At 59.2% G+C, this 17214-nt stretch overlaps 1 protein-coding gene across 1 annotated transcript; it reads left to right on the top strand.

Moving 5' to 3' along the window:
- The first annotated feature begins 8788 nt into the window (after positions 1-8788).
- COMP (cartilage oligomeric matrix protein) lies at positions 8789-16158 on the top strand. Its single transcript, XM_060092181.1, has 19 exons — positions 8789-8867; positions 9098-9183; positions 9597-9648; positions 10079-10248; positions 10945-11082; positions 11311-11385; positions 11488-11646; positions 11736-11840; positions 11929-12036; positions 12236-12395; positions 12941-13059; positions 13283-13335; positions 13436-13617; positions 13832-14010; positions 14138-14186; positions 14390-14586; positions 15083-15255; positions 15889-16028; positions 16112-16158. Exons 1-19 carry the CDS (start codon positions 8789-8791, stop codon positions 16156-16158), a joined length of 2271 nt encoding a protein of 756 aa, XP_059948164.1.
- The last annotated feature ends 1056 nt before the right edge of the window (positions 16159-17214 follow it).

Genomic DNA, 17214 nt, shown 5'->3' with positions numbered 1-17214 from the left:
TCATCATCCTATGATCACAAGATCCAGCAATTTCACTCTAGGTATACACCCAATTGAAAACAGGTGTTCAAACAAAAACCTGCACACACATGTTCCTAGGGTTCTTTATTCACAATAGTTAAAAGGTGGAAACAACCCAAATGTCCATCAACTGGTGAACGGATAAACAAAATGATGAACCCTGCAGACATACTGAGTGAGAGAAGCCAGACACAAAAGGACACATGGTGTATGATTCCATTTACATGAAATGTCTAGAACAGGCAAATCCATAGAGACAGAAAGCAGATGAGTGGTTACCAGGGGCTGAGGGAAGGGGGAACGGGAGTGACTGATAAGGGGAACGGGGTTTCCTTTTGGGAGAAGATGAAAATGTTTTCGAACTAGATAGAGGTGATGATGGCATGACCTCACAAATGTACTAAAAACTACTGAATTGTACATTTTAAAATTGTTGAAATTATAAATTTTATGTAGTGTGTATTTTATCACAATTTTTTTTTTTTTTTTTTAGAAAAGGGAGAAGACAGCTGACAGAGAGACACAGATCCTGAAAGCATCATTTGGGGTTCTGGATCCAGCCGTAGCTGAAGGTAACCCTGATGCTAAGGTAAGGCAGCAAGGGATGGGCTTTCCCTCCCTGTAACCTGGTATTTCAGAAAATCAGCTGCTTCGTCCCCATCATGATGAGAACAGCCCTCACTGAAGGTGCCGGGGGCCTCAGGAGGCTGGAATCCCCTCCCTGACCCTCTGCTTTCCCATCTATAAAATGGGAGGAAGGGAAAGTTCCTCCATGCCAGCAATACGAGGTCCCAGTGTGCACTCATGTTTGATCATGTATGATCATGTTTCATCCCCATGGCAGCTCTGTGAACAAGGTGTTCTGAGTTCAGCAAAGGGAAGAAATTGCCGAGGCCCATGCTCCTGCCTTCGACGCTGTGTCACATCTAGAAGCAAATGGCTGGGGCCCCAGGAGGAGGGGGGTTAGGGCTCCCAAGAGGAGGCTCAGCTGGGTGGTGACAAGCTCACTCTTAGCATCCAACAGCCCTGAGTTCGAGTCTCAGCTCTGGCCCTCTGTGATCCCGGGCCAGTGGTCTTCACCTCTGGGCCTCGGTTTCCCCTCTCCAAAACAGACTGGTTACTCTGGGCGTCAGGTGCCGGGTCTGCTGGGTGAACAGTTGCTGTCCTGGGAGAGCTCATTAATACACGGATGTGTCTGGTGGAATCCGAGCTGGGCTATGACTCCTGGTGTCGGGCAGAGGCCAGTGCTGGGGGGGCAGCTTACCAGTTGACTGCCATCCGGAGGCAACGCAGCCAGGATACAGCCTCCCCTCCATGCTGTGTTGCTGTTGGCTTTTAAGAGGATATGGATGCAGAAGGAACTCGTTGATGCTTTTTCCACTTGCTGCTGAGCACTCGGCGTCCCGGCGCGCCTGGCCGGAGGCTGGCACTGTTTCCTGGCACCTGGACAGCCTCGCTTGGCCCTGGCCACAGGGATTCACTGAGTGTTTGGCGGCTGGCTGGCCCCAGGCATTGGCGATGGCGTGGTCCTTCTCTCCTGTGGCTGCCCCAGGGAGCAGGGAGAGAGCACCTCAGAGCTCCCGTGGCCTCTGGGAGACTCCCTGGACAGGTGCCAACAGGTGAGGGTGGATCAGAGAGGGTGACTCTGGCGGCATCACCTCTGAGGCTCCAGCCTGTGGCACCTCATACGTGGGGCTCAGCAGTGTTGTGTCTCAGGCTCCCTGGGCTCCTGCGGCTTCCACCATCCCGCGGTTCTGTGCTTCTCTTGACTGGTGGCCATATCACCTGCGTCTGTGGTTTTTAGCACCGTGATCCCATGGCCCTAGGATCCCACAGTGCCGTGGCTTTAGCATGTTTTGGTCCCATGTCTCCATGAGCACATAATGCTATGACTCTGTCATTCCTTAGTTCTGTGGCTCCTTGTTCTGTGGTCTTGTGACTCTTGGATTCATTGGAACTTCCTGAATTTACTTTTTTAAAATAAATTTATTTATTTGTTCGTTTTTATTTTTGGCCGTGTTGCGTCGTCATTGCTGCGCGCGGGCTTTCTCTAGTTGCGGTGAGCGGGGGCTACTCTCAGTTGTGGTGCACGGGCTTCTCATTGCAGTGGCTTCTCTTGTTGCCGAGCACGGGCTCTAGGTGCGCAGGCTTCAGTAGTTGCAGCACGAGGGCTCAGTAGTTGCGGCTCACGGGCTCTAGAGCACAGGCTCAGTAGTTGTGGCGCACGGGCTTAGTTGCTCCGCAGCATGTGGGATCTTCCCAGGCCAGGGCTCGAACCTGTGTCCCTTAGATTGGCAGGCGGATTCTTAACCACTGTGCCACTAGGGAAGCCCCACTTGTGGCTTTAGAAATGGGTAAATCATCTAACCCAGTGGGAAACAGAGTCAAGAAAACTCATGGGGTGGGTGTTGCAATGACCCCCCCCTCCACCAGCACTATGTGGGCCAGCAGCAACAGTGGCATCACCCCTTTGCCAGAGGGTTCCATGTGGCTGTCATCATCCCATAGCTCTCTCGCAGACTGTCCCAACAGCTGCTGTAGTCAGTCTCCTTCTGTGGGGTGAGAATAGGGACACACAGGCCAGCCAGCCTGGTCCGGCCTGAGGGAGTAAACTTTAAGTTAGGGTAAATAGTGGTCAGCCAGGTAAAGAACCGAAGGAAGAGTGCTCCAGGTGGAGGGCACAGCCTGTGCAAATGTCCTAGGGTGGGGAGGAGCCTGAGAGTAGGAGGTACAGGGAGAGGCAGCCAGTGTGGCTAGAGTGAGCCAGGCCAGTTCACTTTCCTTGGTCTCATGTAAGGTAAGGGAGACAGAGACTGGACAGAGGCACCTGCTATGTGCTTCACCTTCACTGTCTGACTGACTTCTCACAATGACCTTTGAATGGGCTTGTCACATAGCTAGAGAGGCCCCAAGGGGGCATCCATTCATTCATCCATCCATCCTACCATCTGTCTATGATACATCCATCCACCTGTCATCCACCCATCCACCCATCCAGCCACCTATCCACCAACCCAACCGTCCACCTCCCCACCCATCTGCCTGTATATCAGTCCACTCATTTAGCCATCCCATCTATTCATCCCTCCCTCCCTCCATCCATCCATCCATCCCCTGATCCAGCCAGCCAGCTATCATCTATCCAACCATCCATTCATTTGTCCATCCATCCGTCTGCCTTCCTTTCTGTGAGTCCGTCCATCCACTCACCCGTTTACCCATCCACCCACCCACCTACCCACTCACTCATCTATCTGTCCATCAGTCCACCCATCCATCCATCTACTCAGCCAGCCATCCATCATTCATTTATTCTAACATGTGTATGATGCTGGAGATATGGTGGGCCTCAGTGTGATGAAGGATGCAGCCCCATAGCCATGTAATCCACTGTGCCCATTCAGTGTGGTCAGAGCTGTGACAGATGATACTCAGGGCACTTTGGAGGCCAGAGGATGCTACTAACCCAGCTGGGACAAAGAGGAGTGAGCGATGTTAAAGGGGAAGGTGGACCAGGGAGAGTCACAGCCCAACGAAGGGCCCGGAGGGCAGAAAGAGATGGGGCTGGAGAGGCCCGTGAAGCCCAAAATGGCTCATGGCTCTGTCCCGTCCAGCCCTCTCCCCTTCCATCACACCCTCAACTCTCTGCTCCAGCCACACCTGCCTCCCTGCTTAACCTCCCATACATCAGGCACATCCTCCCCGCAGGCCTTCACCCTTGCTGTGCCCTCTGCCTGGGACACCCCTCATCAGCTGGAACCCGTTCACTTGTTCAGGTCTCGATACTAACATCCCACTGCAGAGTGGCCTCCCTGACCCCTGGGCTCTGTTTCCACAGCCCAGCCAGCCCCTACTTCCATGCAGCTTGTGTGCACTTGTCCACCTTCGAGGCTACCTACCACAGGGCTGAGAGGCCGAGACCACCTCCTTCCCATCCGCTGTGCAGCAAAGGGTCAATGCTTGTGCAGTGGATGGAGTTATTTAGTTTTATCCTATTGATTGCTAAGCATTTATTTGGCACATATTGTATGCAGTCCTCCCATTTGCGGGCTGGGGCTCTCCCCTGCCTGGTAGCCTCCCTCCCCCACTGGCCCATTGGAGCCTGGGCCTCTGCCTGCCAGGCGGCCAGTGGGTAAACACACCCCGCCCTCACCCTCGGCCACCCTCCCGTCACTGGCTAGAACAAGGGCCTCCTGTTAATGAGCTGAGGTGGGGGCTGGAGAAGGGGGGAGGAGGAATTGGGGCAGGGCTCTGGTTCCTGTGATCTCTCCTGCCTACCCACCCACAGAAACCTGAGTCGGGGGCCTTCTCCCCGTGGCAAGGCTGTGTGCCTTCCCTCTCTGAGCATCCAGTGCCCAAATAGAGGAGGCACGACCAGGCTGCCACACTGAGCCTCAGTTTGCCCATCTGTAGAGTGGGGGACATTGGCAACCACCAGCATCAAAAAGTGCTGAATGCGCTTTTCATGGACTAATGTATTTGGGTCTCATGATGAGCCTAAGAAGTTGGGGCTCTCATTGTCCCCATTTCACCTGGGTTTTTAGTGCTGCTGGTATAGTGCAAAAAGACTTTAAGAATTTCCAATTTTCACTTCATTAGACAGAGAGGCAGACTGACAGACAGACAGACAGACTGAGGGAGAGAAGGAAACCACTGTAGTGAGACCGCAGGCAGTCTCTCTCCGTGTAACACAGACACAGGTTTGTTTTGTTGTTACCTACAAGACTCTCACTAAATGCGAGAGGAAAGGAGAAAAGAGCAGGGCAGTCATTTGCCCTGCCACAGTTATCCCTGGAAAATTATGAAGATAATGGTGGTGTGTAATCATTCTCAGAACTCAGTGCCCATAGAATGCCACATTGTTAAATTCCAGTCGCTTCCTAGTGAAGTCCTTTCTCCCCTAAGGCAACTCCATAGTCCATTCTCTAAACTGGAGATGTAAAAATTTACATTATAATAAACTTTTGAAGGTGTCCTCCCCCACCCTGTCCAAAGAAAAGAAGAGAAACACACACACACACACACACACACACACACACCGCTGCAAGGCACAGTGATGTTAAGCAACTTGTCTCACGTTGCACAGCAGAGCTGGGATATGAAACTCAGGGTCCTGGTGCCAGAGACCAAGACCTTCATGGTGGTGTCCTGCTGCCTCCCATGATGATGAGTTCCTGCCTCCTGAGGCTGCGGGGAGAGTGGGCAAAAACGGAAAACCCACAAGAGTGATGTGGCAAGGTTTCAAGCATTGGGCACTTGCTCAATAAAATTGTAGTCACTATATTTATTGTTATTTTCTTCTTTCTTTATCATACCTTTTGAAGAGCCTGCGACCGAATGACAATAGATTCGGGGTAAATGGAGGGTGGGAGGGGAGGCAGGGCTTGCTGAAATTCACAGAGCAAGTCAGGGTGGGTCTGCCAGACTCCAGTGCCCAGATGGCACCCTATCTGTCCCCCTGCCCCTCTTCCCACCACTTGGTCCTTCTGGAGAGATGGGTCCAGTCGGGCCATTCAAGGCAGGCTGGGTCAGGCTCCTCAGCTGCGGATGCAGCAGTGGCTAAGCGGCCTCCCTTGCTGCTCTAATGAATTCCCCAGACCCTGGGCCTGTGGTGGGGCCCGCCCAGGGCAGGGCGGCTGCCTTCCCGACATACTTTCTCTCTGGATTCACAAGGAGAGGCGGCTGGGGGAGCTGGGGGCGCCCACATGTCTCCTGGCCCAGCAGGACTCTGCCAGGAAGGGCTCAGGGGCCCCATCACACAGGCATCAGCCCCTCTGCCTCAGCCTGGCCAGGTTCCTGGAACCACTGGGTCCAGCATCATGGGAAGGGGGGATGTTTGGGGCTCCAGCCAAGGGCTCAGGCCAGGAGGTCCTGGGTAGCAGAGTTTTCACAGCTAATGAGGGGCCTGGGCTAGCATTTCTCATCTGGAATCTGTGGCCAAGGGCAGAGAGTGGGTGGTATGAAGGCCTTAGGGGTCCTGCCTTCTCCTGTTTTAATCCTGGCTGTATGACCTTGAGCTGTCTCATGCCCTCTCTGAGGGAAATGTGAATAAGAACGATCTGAGGTATAAGTGACATAGTGTATAAATTACAGATTATATAATGAGGCTAACACAGGAGGCAGACACGGGGCATGGGTTAGCTCATTCAATCCTCTCAAGAGTGATCATTCCCACTTTCTAGGTGAGGAAACCAAGGCACAGAGAAGTCAAGCAACTTGCCTTAGGTCACACAGCAAGGCTATGCCCAGCTGACATTCGAATCCAGGCCATGTGGCTCCTGAGTCTGTCCTAAAGTACAGTGGTAGCAGGGGTTACTATTATTAATAGTAATTACATTACATTAATTATAAGGAATAATAACAATGTTACACTAATCATGGCAGGTGCTCTTTGCAGGCCCAGTGGCCCCCAGGGTAGGAGGAACGGAACAAAACAGACATTTCCAGTCCCCCAGGTGAGGCCATCCCAAATTTCTCTCCCAGAAATATTCTGTCAGGCATTCTAGAAGAATGTCACACAGGCACCAGCCCCTAAGCCCTGCCCAAGAAGAGCAGGGAGGTATTCCTGAAGGAGGGGGCACCAGAGCCAGACCTTGGAGGATGGAGGAAGGTGTTCAGGATGGTGGGGGACAGCATGTACAAAGGCCAGAAGGACACCCAGAGTGAGTTGTTGTGTAATGTGAGGCTGCCGAGGTGTGCATGGGAGGAGGGGGCTGCTGCCTGGAAGGGGAATTTCAGGGCCGATGGGATCCAGGAGGCAGGAGCATGAACCCAGATTGCCCATGTCTCCAGGCCTCTGTTGTCTAACCTGCAGACTGGGGCATCTTAAGGGCCTCTGCCTTTGCCATTCCCTCTGCCTAGAATGTCCTTCCCTGCATCTCCTCATGGCCGGGCCGTGAACAAGGCCACGTGTGTCCAAGCCACAGCCCCATGCCAAGCCTGTGGTGGGGGCCTGGCTTCCATGTGCCCTTGTCCCAGCTGCATGAGGCACACGCAAGCCCACAGCCCTTGCTGGAGCCGTGGTTTTCCCAAGAATTCCAGCACCAGCCAGGAGTGGCCCCCAGGTGTGCCGGATGCCAAGGAAAACAGGAGGTGAGCTCATGGCCCTGCCACAGGCATCAGGGCGTGGGCCTGTGGCACTTCACTGGAAGTGCCCAGGCTGGGATTGGCTGCTCCTACCCAGCCTCCCCTCCAGACCCTCCACTCCTCACTCACCCTCTGTGGCTCCCCATTGCCCTCAGAAGACAGCGCAAGCCCTGCCCCACTGGTATTACTTCTCCTGAGCCCCAAGATTTCTCTACCCTGAGATCAATCTGTCCATCAGGCCAGGCTCATCTTTGCCTCAGGGCCTTTGCACATGCTGTTCCTCTACCTGGAATGCCTTTCCACCATCTCTTTATCTGGCCATGGCCTCCTCACTTTCCTGGTCCTAGCTCGGTGTTCCCTCCTCCTCTAAGAAGCCTGCCCAGACTCCCCCTGCCACCCCAAGCTGGGTCAGGCACCTTCTTGGAGCTCCCACTGCTGCCTGTGCATCCCCCACCACAGTCCTGGCCCCTTGGGATGATTACATGTAGCTGCTTCCCCACCAACCTGGGTTCCCCACAAGAGAGGGGCCCAGTCTGGCTTGTTCACTCTGTGTCCCCAGCGTCCTGCACAGGACATGGCACACAGTAGGTTCTCAATGCATGTTTGAGAATAATGAATGTGCCTGAAATTTCCCCACCTCCAAGCTCCACATGCTTCCCTCTGCCAGAACTGTCCTCACCTTTTTGTCTCTGCTGATCTGAGTCTCCTTTCCTTTAGGTTTCCTTGCCACCTCCTCCAGGAAGCCCTCAGTGACTTCTCTGCAACCTCCCATGAGAACAAATCTGGCAATGAACCTACCCTGGCTTCATCCCTGCCCCTCGCAGTGGCCCTAGGCTAGTCACTTCCCCTCTCTGGTCCTCAGTTTCCCTGCCTATAGAATAGAGACTGCAAACGCTGAAGGGTAGGGGCAAAGAGAGTTAACTCCAGAAAACAGAGGTGTTTTGTAGCTTAAGAGCATGGCTGGGCTGGGAGGATTTTCCTGATTAGCAGTAATTTCTATTTTTATTACAGGCTGTTCCCACAGAGCTGGACTGGAGCTTGGATGGTATGGCAAAGTCTTGACAAACAGAAGCACAGGGCCTCCCCCGCTCAGATCTCCTCCAGCCAGAGCCCTTTAATTTGCTCACCCTCCTGCTGGGGAGGGACACACACACAGCCCAGTGCACAGATTGGGAGACTGAGTGGGCTCCGGCCCTTGGGCGACCAGGCTGCCCCCCTCCCATACTCACCAGCTAGAGAACCGCAGAGAGAGATCAGAAAGGGGTTGGGGGAGGAGGTGGGTCCTAACCTTTAGCCACTCTTGACTCAGTTTCCCCAAGTGTGAGCTGAGGGGAGCCACTGTGGGGATCACTTCGTTCCCAGATATGACCGAGTCTTGGCACGCAACCATCACTCAGATAAGCGAATGAGAGGGCTGGAGGGCGGTCCCGCTTGATTCCCCGCCCCACCAACCCCGGCACAAGCCCCCCCGTGACTCAGTTTCCCCGCCGGATCCGGGTTCAGCCGCGCTGGGCGGGGCCTTGAACGCGGAGGCCAGCGCCGTCTGTTTACCTTGAGGCTGGACGCTGGGCAGGGCCGCGGAGGGCCGTCCCCGGGGCCGGCCGCGCCGCCGGCATAAATAGGCTGCGCGGGCCTCGTGGGCGGCAGAGAGCGAGCCGCTGTCCAGCTCCCCGCCGCCGTCATGGTCCTCACCACCGCCCGCGTTCTCTTGCTCACTCTGGCTGCCCTCGGCGCATCGGGCCAGGGGCAGATCCCGCTGGGTAAGCCGCGCCTGACCCCCAAACGGACACGACTCGCGGGAGGCCTGGGGTCGCGGCTTCTTGGGACTCGGGGACTGTTCGCCGGGGCGTGCGGGGCGGAGAAAGCAGGCAGCGGGGGCAGAGGCTCAGGAAATGGGGTGGGCGTCAGGGGTCCCTGCGGCGGCGGTGTGAGGGGTGGTGATGGGGGTCTCCGGTCCCCGACGCCCCACCAGCGCCCCCTGTCAGCGCAGGTGCAGACCTGGGCCCGCAGATGCTACGCGAACTACAGGAGACCAACGCGGCGCTGCAGGATGTGCGGGAACTGCTTCGGCAGCAGGTGCCTCCGGGGTTGGGGGGACGGGGGTGCCGGGTTGGCACAGAGAGGCTTGGAAGAGGGGAAGGGGGTCTCGGAGGTAGGGGAGTGGGGGGGAGTGGGGGGAGGACCGGAGAAGGGGATCCTGGTGGAGGTGAAGAGGGCCTAGAGTTATGGAAAAGAGGAAAAAGAGGGGTCCCAGGGACAGGGGGTTCCTCGGGAGAGGGGTAGGGATCCGTGAGGGGGGAAGGGAATCCCAGGGAAGGAAGAGAGGGGCTGGGAGAGTAGGGATCTCGGGGTAGGGAGTCCGTGGGGAGGGGGCCCGGGCCGAGTGGGTGGGTCTGCGGGAAGGGAGTTTGAGAGAGGGACAGGGGAGACCCGACGGGGGAGGAGAGGGATGGACCCACTGACCACACCCCATCCCCCTTGCACCAAAGGTCAAGGAGATCACGTTTCTGAAAAATACGGTGATGGAGTGTGACGCGTGCGGTGAGCGCAACTGGAGCGGCAGAGACTGGGCGGCGGGGGAGCGAGAAGAGATGGGGAGACAGAGACAGAGAGCGAAGGACAGACCGGGAGGAAAAGAGACAGAGAAGAAGATGGAGGCTGACAGAGATGGAGAGATTGGATGAGGGATGGAGAGAGAGAAACAGGAAGGGGAGACAGAGACTATGGGAGGGGGAGACCCCAAAAGGGCCAGAAACCATGCGAGAGATGCTGGGAGGTGGAGAGTCGCGGAGGGAGAAGCAAAAAACGGCCGGGCGCAGAGATCCAGATACTGGAGAGACCTGGCGGGCAGAGCGCTCAGTACGAGGCGGGGTCGCAGAACAACCAGGATCTCACCATGCCCTCAGGGGCCAGCCCCCCCAGGCTCCACCCCTGGGCGTGGCCCTAACCATTCCCGCCCCACCCCCCGCAGGGATGCAACCCGCGCTCACCCCCAGACTGAGCGTGAGGCCCCTAAGCCAGTGCGCGCCCGGCTTCTGCTTCCCCGGCGTGGCTTGTACCGAGACAGCAAACGGCGCGCGCTGCGGACCCTGCCCTGCAGGCTTCACCGGCAACGGCTCGCACTGCGCCGATGTCAACGAGGTGCGTCCGTCACCACCGCCTAGACGGTCCCCCAACGCGTGACCCCACAGCTCCCCACCGCCCCGATGAACTCCTCATCCGCTGGGGGTGCTCTCCCGGAGAGCCCCCTCATCTCCAAGAGCGCAGGTCTAGACGACCTCCCCACCGCCGGGGGACAGCCACCACTACCACCCCCCTCTCCACCTGGGACGCCCATCCCGACGACTTCCTCCGTAGCCGGTGACGTCCGCCCCGACGACTCCCCTACCGCCGGGAGTGGTCCGCCTCAACGACCCCCCTCACCGCGGGGAGCCGCCGACCCCAGCCACCCTTCCACCACTGGGGGGCTTCCGCCCGGACAGCCTCCTCACCGCCGGGCACGCACGTCCCGACGACCACTTCCCGCCTCCTCTGGGGACGCCCGCCCTCAAAATGTCTTCCCCCGCCCATGAGCACCCAGCCCACCGGGTCCCAGGAACAGATCCCCTCAGGCACGCCCTGTTCCCCGCCTGGTCTTGCCCCTTCCCACATCAAGGCAAAGCCATGTGTGACCCCTGGGACAGTGGCCTTTGCCCCACATGGCACTCCCCCTCGCCAAGAGCTAGCTGATGGCCCTTGAACTTTACAAGTACAAGCCCAATAAGCCCTGAGGCGCCTCTCTCGGGGGGCCCAGCTACACGTCCGTCCTCTGACCCTCCGGGGCCCTTCCTCCCCCAGTGCAACGCCCATCCCTGCTTCCCCCACGTCCGCTGCATCAACACCAGTCCGGGCTTCCGCTGCGAGGCTTGCCCGCCGGGGTACAGCGGCCCCACCCACGAGGGCGTGGGGCTGGCCTTCGCCAAGGCCAACAAGCAGGTGAGAGCCGTGGGGGGTTGGGGTGGGGGGCATTTTGTTGAGTTAACTCGACCTCCAGCCTCGCAGCCGAGTCTGGGGAATAGAGGAAGTTAAGGGTCCACGTCAGGGATGGTCCGGGTTGGAGGCAAGACGTAGGGGAGAGGTAGGATTCAGAGGAGACGTGAACCGGGTGGGAGGTCTGGGGGTACCTCCGTGGGAGCAGTGACCTCTGCCCTCCCTCCCACCCAGGTTTGCACGGACATTAACGAGTGTGAGACCGGGCAGCATAACTGCGTTCCCAACTCCGTATGCGTCAATACCCTGGTAAGGCCTGGGAGGAGAGGGGAAGGACTGAGAGATGGAGGATGGGACGCGAAGTGTCAGGCGGTGGGAGGCGGGTGTTGACCTCCTGTGGCCCGGGCTCAGGGCTCCTTCCAGTGCGGCCCGTGCCAGCCCGGCTTCGTGGGAGACCAGGCATCAGGCTGCCGTCGGCGCGCACAGCGCTTCTGCCCCGACGGCACGCCCAGCCCGTGCCACGAGAAGGCCGACTGCGTCCTGGAGCGTGATGGGTCGCGATCCTGCGTGGTGAGTGCGAGCGGGCCAAGGAAGGGCGTTCGATGAGGATCCTGGGGTGGGGCCACGCCGGAGCACCCACTCACTCCCCCACCCCGCAGTGCGGCGTCGGCTGGGCTGGCAACGGGCTCTTCTGCGGCAGAGACACAGACTTGGACGGCTTTCCCGACGAGAAGCTGCGCTGCTCAGAGCTCCAGTGCCGAAAGGTGGGCGGGGTCTGAAGGGCGTGGCCTGGTATGAGGGTGGGCGTGGCTCCCTGGCAGCGCCCCTCATGCCCGCCGCGCCCACCCCTAGGACAACTGCGTGACGGTGCCCAACTCAGGGCAGGAGGACGTGGATCGCGATGGCATCGGAGACGCCTGCGACCCGGATGCCGACGGGGACGGCGTCCTCAACGAGAAGGTGGGGCAAAAGCGGGGGCCTAGGCGAGACTAGATGGGGGCTTGGCTCGAGTGAGGGGTGTGGCCTTAGAGGCTGATCTCACGGGTCCCCGAGGGTTAGGGGTTCCCTGCAGAGGAGGCGGGGCCTCGGAGATGGACAGTCTGGGGAGTGACATTTGCCTCTCTAGGCCTGACTACTCCCAACCGGCCCTGACCTCTAGGACAACTGCCCGCTGGTGCGGAACCCAGACCAGCGCAATGCGGACGGCGACAAGTGGGGCGATGCGTGCGACAACTGCCGGTCCCAGAAGAACGACGATCAGAAGGACACCGATAACGACGGCCGAGGCGACGCCTGCGACGACGACACAGACGGCGACCGTGAGCTCTGTGGCAGGGGGAAGAGGAGAGAGAAGGGCTGGCACCAAGGGGCGGGGCTTGGCTGGGGGCGGGGCTCGGCCTCCTTTGGGAGCCGGAGGGGGTGTGCTCGCCTAAGGCTCCAGGGACCGTGGACCATGCTCCGGCGGGCAGCAAAATGCAAGCTGGGATATGATGTCGAGGAGAAAAGGAAGGAATTTTTGGAGGAGGGGAAAGTGGTCCCTGTGTTAGATGCTGCAGGGAGGAAATAAGAGGACAGAGACGTGAGCCTGGGGTTTAGGGCTGAGGAGGTACCATTTTTACATCTGGGCAGAGACTCGAGGTGGTGCATTCACAGAGCTAGTCCCCTCACCGCCATCCATTCATTTAGTCTCTAGGAGGCTGGCGACTGGGCATGAATACTTGGTTTAACTTTGTAGTTATTGGGAACCAAAGATGGGGTGGGACTCTGTCCCAAGCTAGCCCCAGGTCTGCACCTGCCCTGCTGAAGTCAGCCTGGCCCCGTCCTAATCTTGGGATCCCGTGTTCTGTCCTTCTGCTTCCCGCAGGGATCCGCAACACGGTGGACAACTGCCCCAAGGTGCCCAACTCAGACCAGAAGGACAGTGATGGCGATGGTGTAGGAGATGCCTGTGACAACTGTCCTCAGAAGAGCAACGCAGACCAGGTGAGGGCAGGCCAGACCCCAGCTGGGTCAGACCCCTGGGGTAAGCCCCAGACTGATTAACAAGACTCCAGCCCAGTCCCAGCAGCCTGGCGGGGGTGGGGGTGGGGGGAGGGGTGTTCCTCCGCGTCAGGAAGGACCTTGGCTCTGGAACTCGGGGTGGGCGGGAGGCTTCTGAATTCTTCTGCCCTGATTATGGATATTTACATCCTTCCCCCGCCCACAGAGGGATGTGGACCACGACTTTGTGGGAGATGCTTGTGACAGCGACCAAGATCAGTAAGGAGGACATCTGGGGCTGAGATGGGCACCCAGGGTGGGCAGCCCTTGATCCAGCTTTCTGGGGTCTCATTGTCTCTGCCCCACCCACGCACTCTAGGGATGGGGATGGGCACCAGGACTCGCGGGACAACTGCCCCACAGTGCCCAACAGCGCCCAGCAGGACTCAGACCACGATGGCCAGGGTGACGCCTGCGACGACGACGATGACAACGATGGGGTCCCCGACAGTCGGGACAACTGCCGCCTGGTGCCCAACCCGGGCCAGGAAGACGTGGACCGTAAGGCAGGGTGCAGGGCCTGTGGTGGGGACGGGGCTAGTGTGGAGCCACTAGGGTGAGATTTAGGGTGGGCATGCTGGGGCCAGTGGCACGTGTGAGCGGAGCTGGAGACATGGTGTGGGCAGGGCCGGTAGCCTGTGTGGGCGTGGCCAGGCCTGGGGCGGGGCCTGGAGCTGATTCTACTACGGTGGGGGGGCCTCCCATCTCCTCTCAGGGGACGGCGTGGGCGACGCGTGCCAGGGGGACTTTGATGCAGACAAGGTGGTGGACAAGATCGATGTGTGTCCGGAGAATGCTGAGGTCACCCTCACCGACTTCCGGGCCTTCCAGACGGTTGTGCTGGACCCCGAGGGCGACGCGCAGATAGACCCTAACTGGGTGGTGCTCAACCAGGTGTGGGAGGGGCCCAGGTGGGAGGTGAGGGGAGCCCAGGACCGCCACAGCGGGTCCTAAGCTAGGGGCGGGGAGCCGAGGGCCCAAACGGCTGGCCTGAGGCCCTTCTTCCTTTGAACCCCACCAGGGGATGGAGATCGTGCAGACGATGAACAGCGATCCTGGCCTGGGTGTGGGTGAGACATGGAAAGGGGCCAGGCTGTGCAGGGGGCGGGGCTAGAGGAGAAGTGGGACGGGGCGGGCCTGGACTCAGGAAAGGCGGGGCCCGGTTGGGTGGTCTGGGCTCAGGGGTCGGGCGTTCTGGACTCTGGAGGGGCGGGGCCGGGGGGCGGATCTGGGCCCCGGTGCGGCAGGGGCTAGCGTCCCTTCCTCTCCCCAGGTTACACGGCCTTCAATGGCGTGGACTTCGAAGGCACGTTCCACGTGAACACGGTCACGGATGACGACTACGCGGGTTTCATCTTTGGCTACCAGGACAGCTCCAGCTTCTATGTGGTCATGTGGAAGCAGATGGAGCAGACTTACTGGCAGGCAAACCCCTTCCGTGCAGTGGCGGAGCCTGGCATCCAGCTCAAGGTGCTGGCCCCTACCTGAACTCGGCCTCAGTGCCAACTCGGAGGCCCCAAACCCTCCCACAGATCCCCAAAGCCTTACAGCCCCCAGCCTCATTCTATGGACCTCAAAGTCTTTCTACCGTAGTTCCTCCCACAGGCCCTCAAACACTCCCCCGAGATCCTCCAACCTTTCTGTGGGCCCCAAAACCCTCTCACAGAGCCCCAAACTTTCCCTCAGGTTCCAAATCCTCCTGCAGGCCCCAAAGACCCCAGTATTTCACTGAAACCCTAGAATTCCCCAAGTCCTCTACACTAAAGTTTATCCCACAAACCATTGCTGCCCCTACAGCCTGACTGCAAAGCTCCTCGTGTCCCCCAAGGCTTCCTCGTGGGTCTCCCATCCAGGCATACTGGGGGACCCCACCACTCCTTTATGACTCACAGCTCCTTGCCTGTCTGGGAGCTCTGGTAGCCTGTGTGGTCTCTGACCCCCGCTCCCCTGTTCTCCGGTGTGGCAGGCCGTGAAGTCCTCCACAGGCCCTGGGGAGCAGCTTCGGAATGCACTGTGGCACACGGGAGACACAGAGTCACAGGTGCGGCTGCTGTGGAAGGACCCCCGCAATGTGGGCTGGAAGGACAAGACGTCCTACCGCTGGTTCCTGCAGCACCGGCCCCAAGTGGGCTACATCAGGTAGGAACCCGCCCTCTGCCAGGGGGCCCGGAGTGCCTGCTCTATCCTGGCTCTTGAGGGAAGGGGGGAGTGCTTCAGAGGGCCTCGGTCCCCTTATCTGTAAAATGGGAATAATACAGGCAGTTAGAAATGACTGTCTGGCCCTGGGGCATGATACCCCTCCCAGGACAGGGGGAGGGGCCAGGCTGTGCAGGGAGCTGCTCAGGGGGCAGGGCCAGAGGAGAGGTGAGACGGGGCGGGGGGGGGGGGGGGGAGCCTGGACTCAGAAAAGGCGGGGCCAGTTTGGGTGGTCTGGGCTCAAGGGTCCGGTGGTTCTGGACTCTGCACACAGCAGTAGGTGGGGTCTCACTCACTCCTGGTTTCTCAATCCCCGCTCTACGCTGCCAGGAAGACCAGGCACTACGCTTAGCACCTACTGTGTGCAGGGCCCTAGATGTCCATCCTCTCACACAGGGAAACTGAGGCTCAGGTCAGGAGCCCCCTCTGCCCTGAGCATGGCCCAGGCAGGGAGACATATGGCCCCCTCTCCTAGAGAGGAGGGGGCCTAGCTCATGGGGCAGGATGCTGAAGCTCTGAGAGGGGAGGCGGCACCTGGCCCAGCACCCCGAATCACAGTCCCTTCCTTCCCCGCAGAGTGAGGTTCTACGAGGGCCCGGAGCTGGTTGCAGACAGCAATGTGGTCCTGGACACGACCATGCGGGGAGGCCGCTTGGGAGTCTTCTGCTTCTCCCAGGAGAACATCATCTGGGCCAACCTGCGCTACCGCTGCAATGGTAAGAGGGCACTGCTGGGGAAGGTGGGGCGTCCCTACCGCCCAGCCTCACCCGCCTCTCACCTGCTCACCCTCTCTCCACAGACACCATCCCTGAGGACTACGAAGTCCAGAGGCTGCTGCAGGCCTAGGGACACAGGTGGGGACCCGCCACTGGATGACGGCCACCCTCACGGCTACCCTCACTGTGGGAGGCCATCAGCACCCGGCCCCAAGAGGCAGCTGGCCTGGTGGGGAGGGAGAGGGGCTCAAAGAGGACAAAATAAAGTGTGTGTGTGGCGGAGCAGCCGGCTGTGGTCTCTGCCGCGGGGAGATGGCAGGGTCGAGCCTCTGAGGGGAGGCCAGGGACCCCAAACTCGGGCCTTGGGCGAGTTGGGGGCCTGCCACTCTCTCCCCCCGTGACTGGTTGGGGCCCTAGGTGCCTGACTAGGAGTGTCCGGCCCTGCTGCATCCCACTCACTCTCCTGGGGCGTCTGCCCCAGGATCCTGGGGTGTGTGTGTGAGGGGCTCACGCCTGCGTGTCCGTGTGTCTGTGTCTGTGTGTGTGGCCCCTGTGTGGCTCCTGCCTGGTGCACCTGCAACACCCACAGTTCATCCTCCAGAGGGGAGAAGAGGGCAGGAAAAAAGGGGAGGAGGCAGAGATGAAAACATTGGATTTTTATTACGTTTCATTACAAAGGATGCAAAGGTACACAGACGATAGAGTCCACGCCAGAGAGGATGGGCAGGGGCCGGCCGAGTGCGCCCTGAGCGCCCGCCCCCGCCCGCCATGGGCACCCACGCGTGCGGCCCACGGGACATCTACAGCACAATGTACATGCTGGGGGTGGGGGCAGAGCCAGCCTGGGGGAAAGAGGGACATGAGTGGGACAGGGCTTGGACTGGCAGGTTTGCATATATCAGTGCCCAGTCCCTGGAGGGGCAGGGGCAGTTTCCAACGGGGGGCATGGCGGGGTCAGTGGACCTTGACTGCCAAAGGCCTCCCTTCCGGAGTCTGGTGGCAAATGCCACAGCTGCGTCCCCTTGTCCCCGGTTGGCAGGAGGTCAGAAATGACAGGCTGGGCGTCGATTACCCCCAAATTCCACAACCCTGCAAGGTGGGGGCAACCCAAGTGTCACTGGCTCCTCAGGACAGGGTACTGGGCACTGGCCAGGAGGGCAGAAGGCAGAGGGAGCTGTCTGGAACC

Source organism: Mesoplodon densirostris, chromosome 3 (genome assembly GCF_025265405.1).
Source record: "Mesoplodon densirostris isolate mMesDen1 chromosome 3, mMesDen1 primary haplotype, whole genome shotgun sequence".
Taxonomy (NCBI): Eukaryota; Metazoa; Chordata; class Mammalia; order Artiodactyla; family Ziphiidae; genus Mesoplodon; species Mesoplodon densirostris.
The sequence above is the reverse complement of the archived record's forward strand: the minus strand, read 5'-3'. Positions and strand labels throughout refer to the sequence as shown.

Excerpts from the sequence above, each read along its gene's own strand:
- COMP (XM_060092181.1), top strand. The coding sequence starts at position 8,789 with ATGGTCCTCACCACCGCCCGCGTTCTCTTGCTCACTCTGGCTGCCCTC. Across the intron at positions 11,083-11,310 it reads TCGCCAAGGCCAACAAGCAG|GTTTGCACGGACATTAACGA; the intron begins GTGAGAGCCGTG and ends CCTCCCACCCAG. Across the intron at positions 14,187-14,389 it reads CGATCCTGGCCTGGGTGTGG|GTTACACGGCCTTCAATGGC; the intron begins GTGAGACATGGA and ends TCCTCTCCCCAG.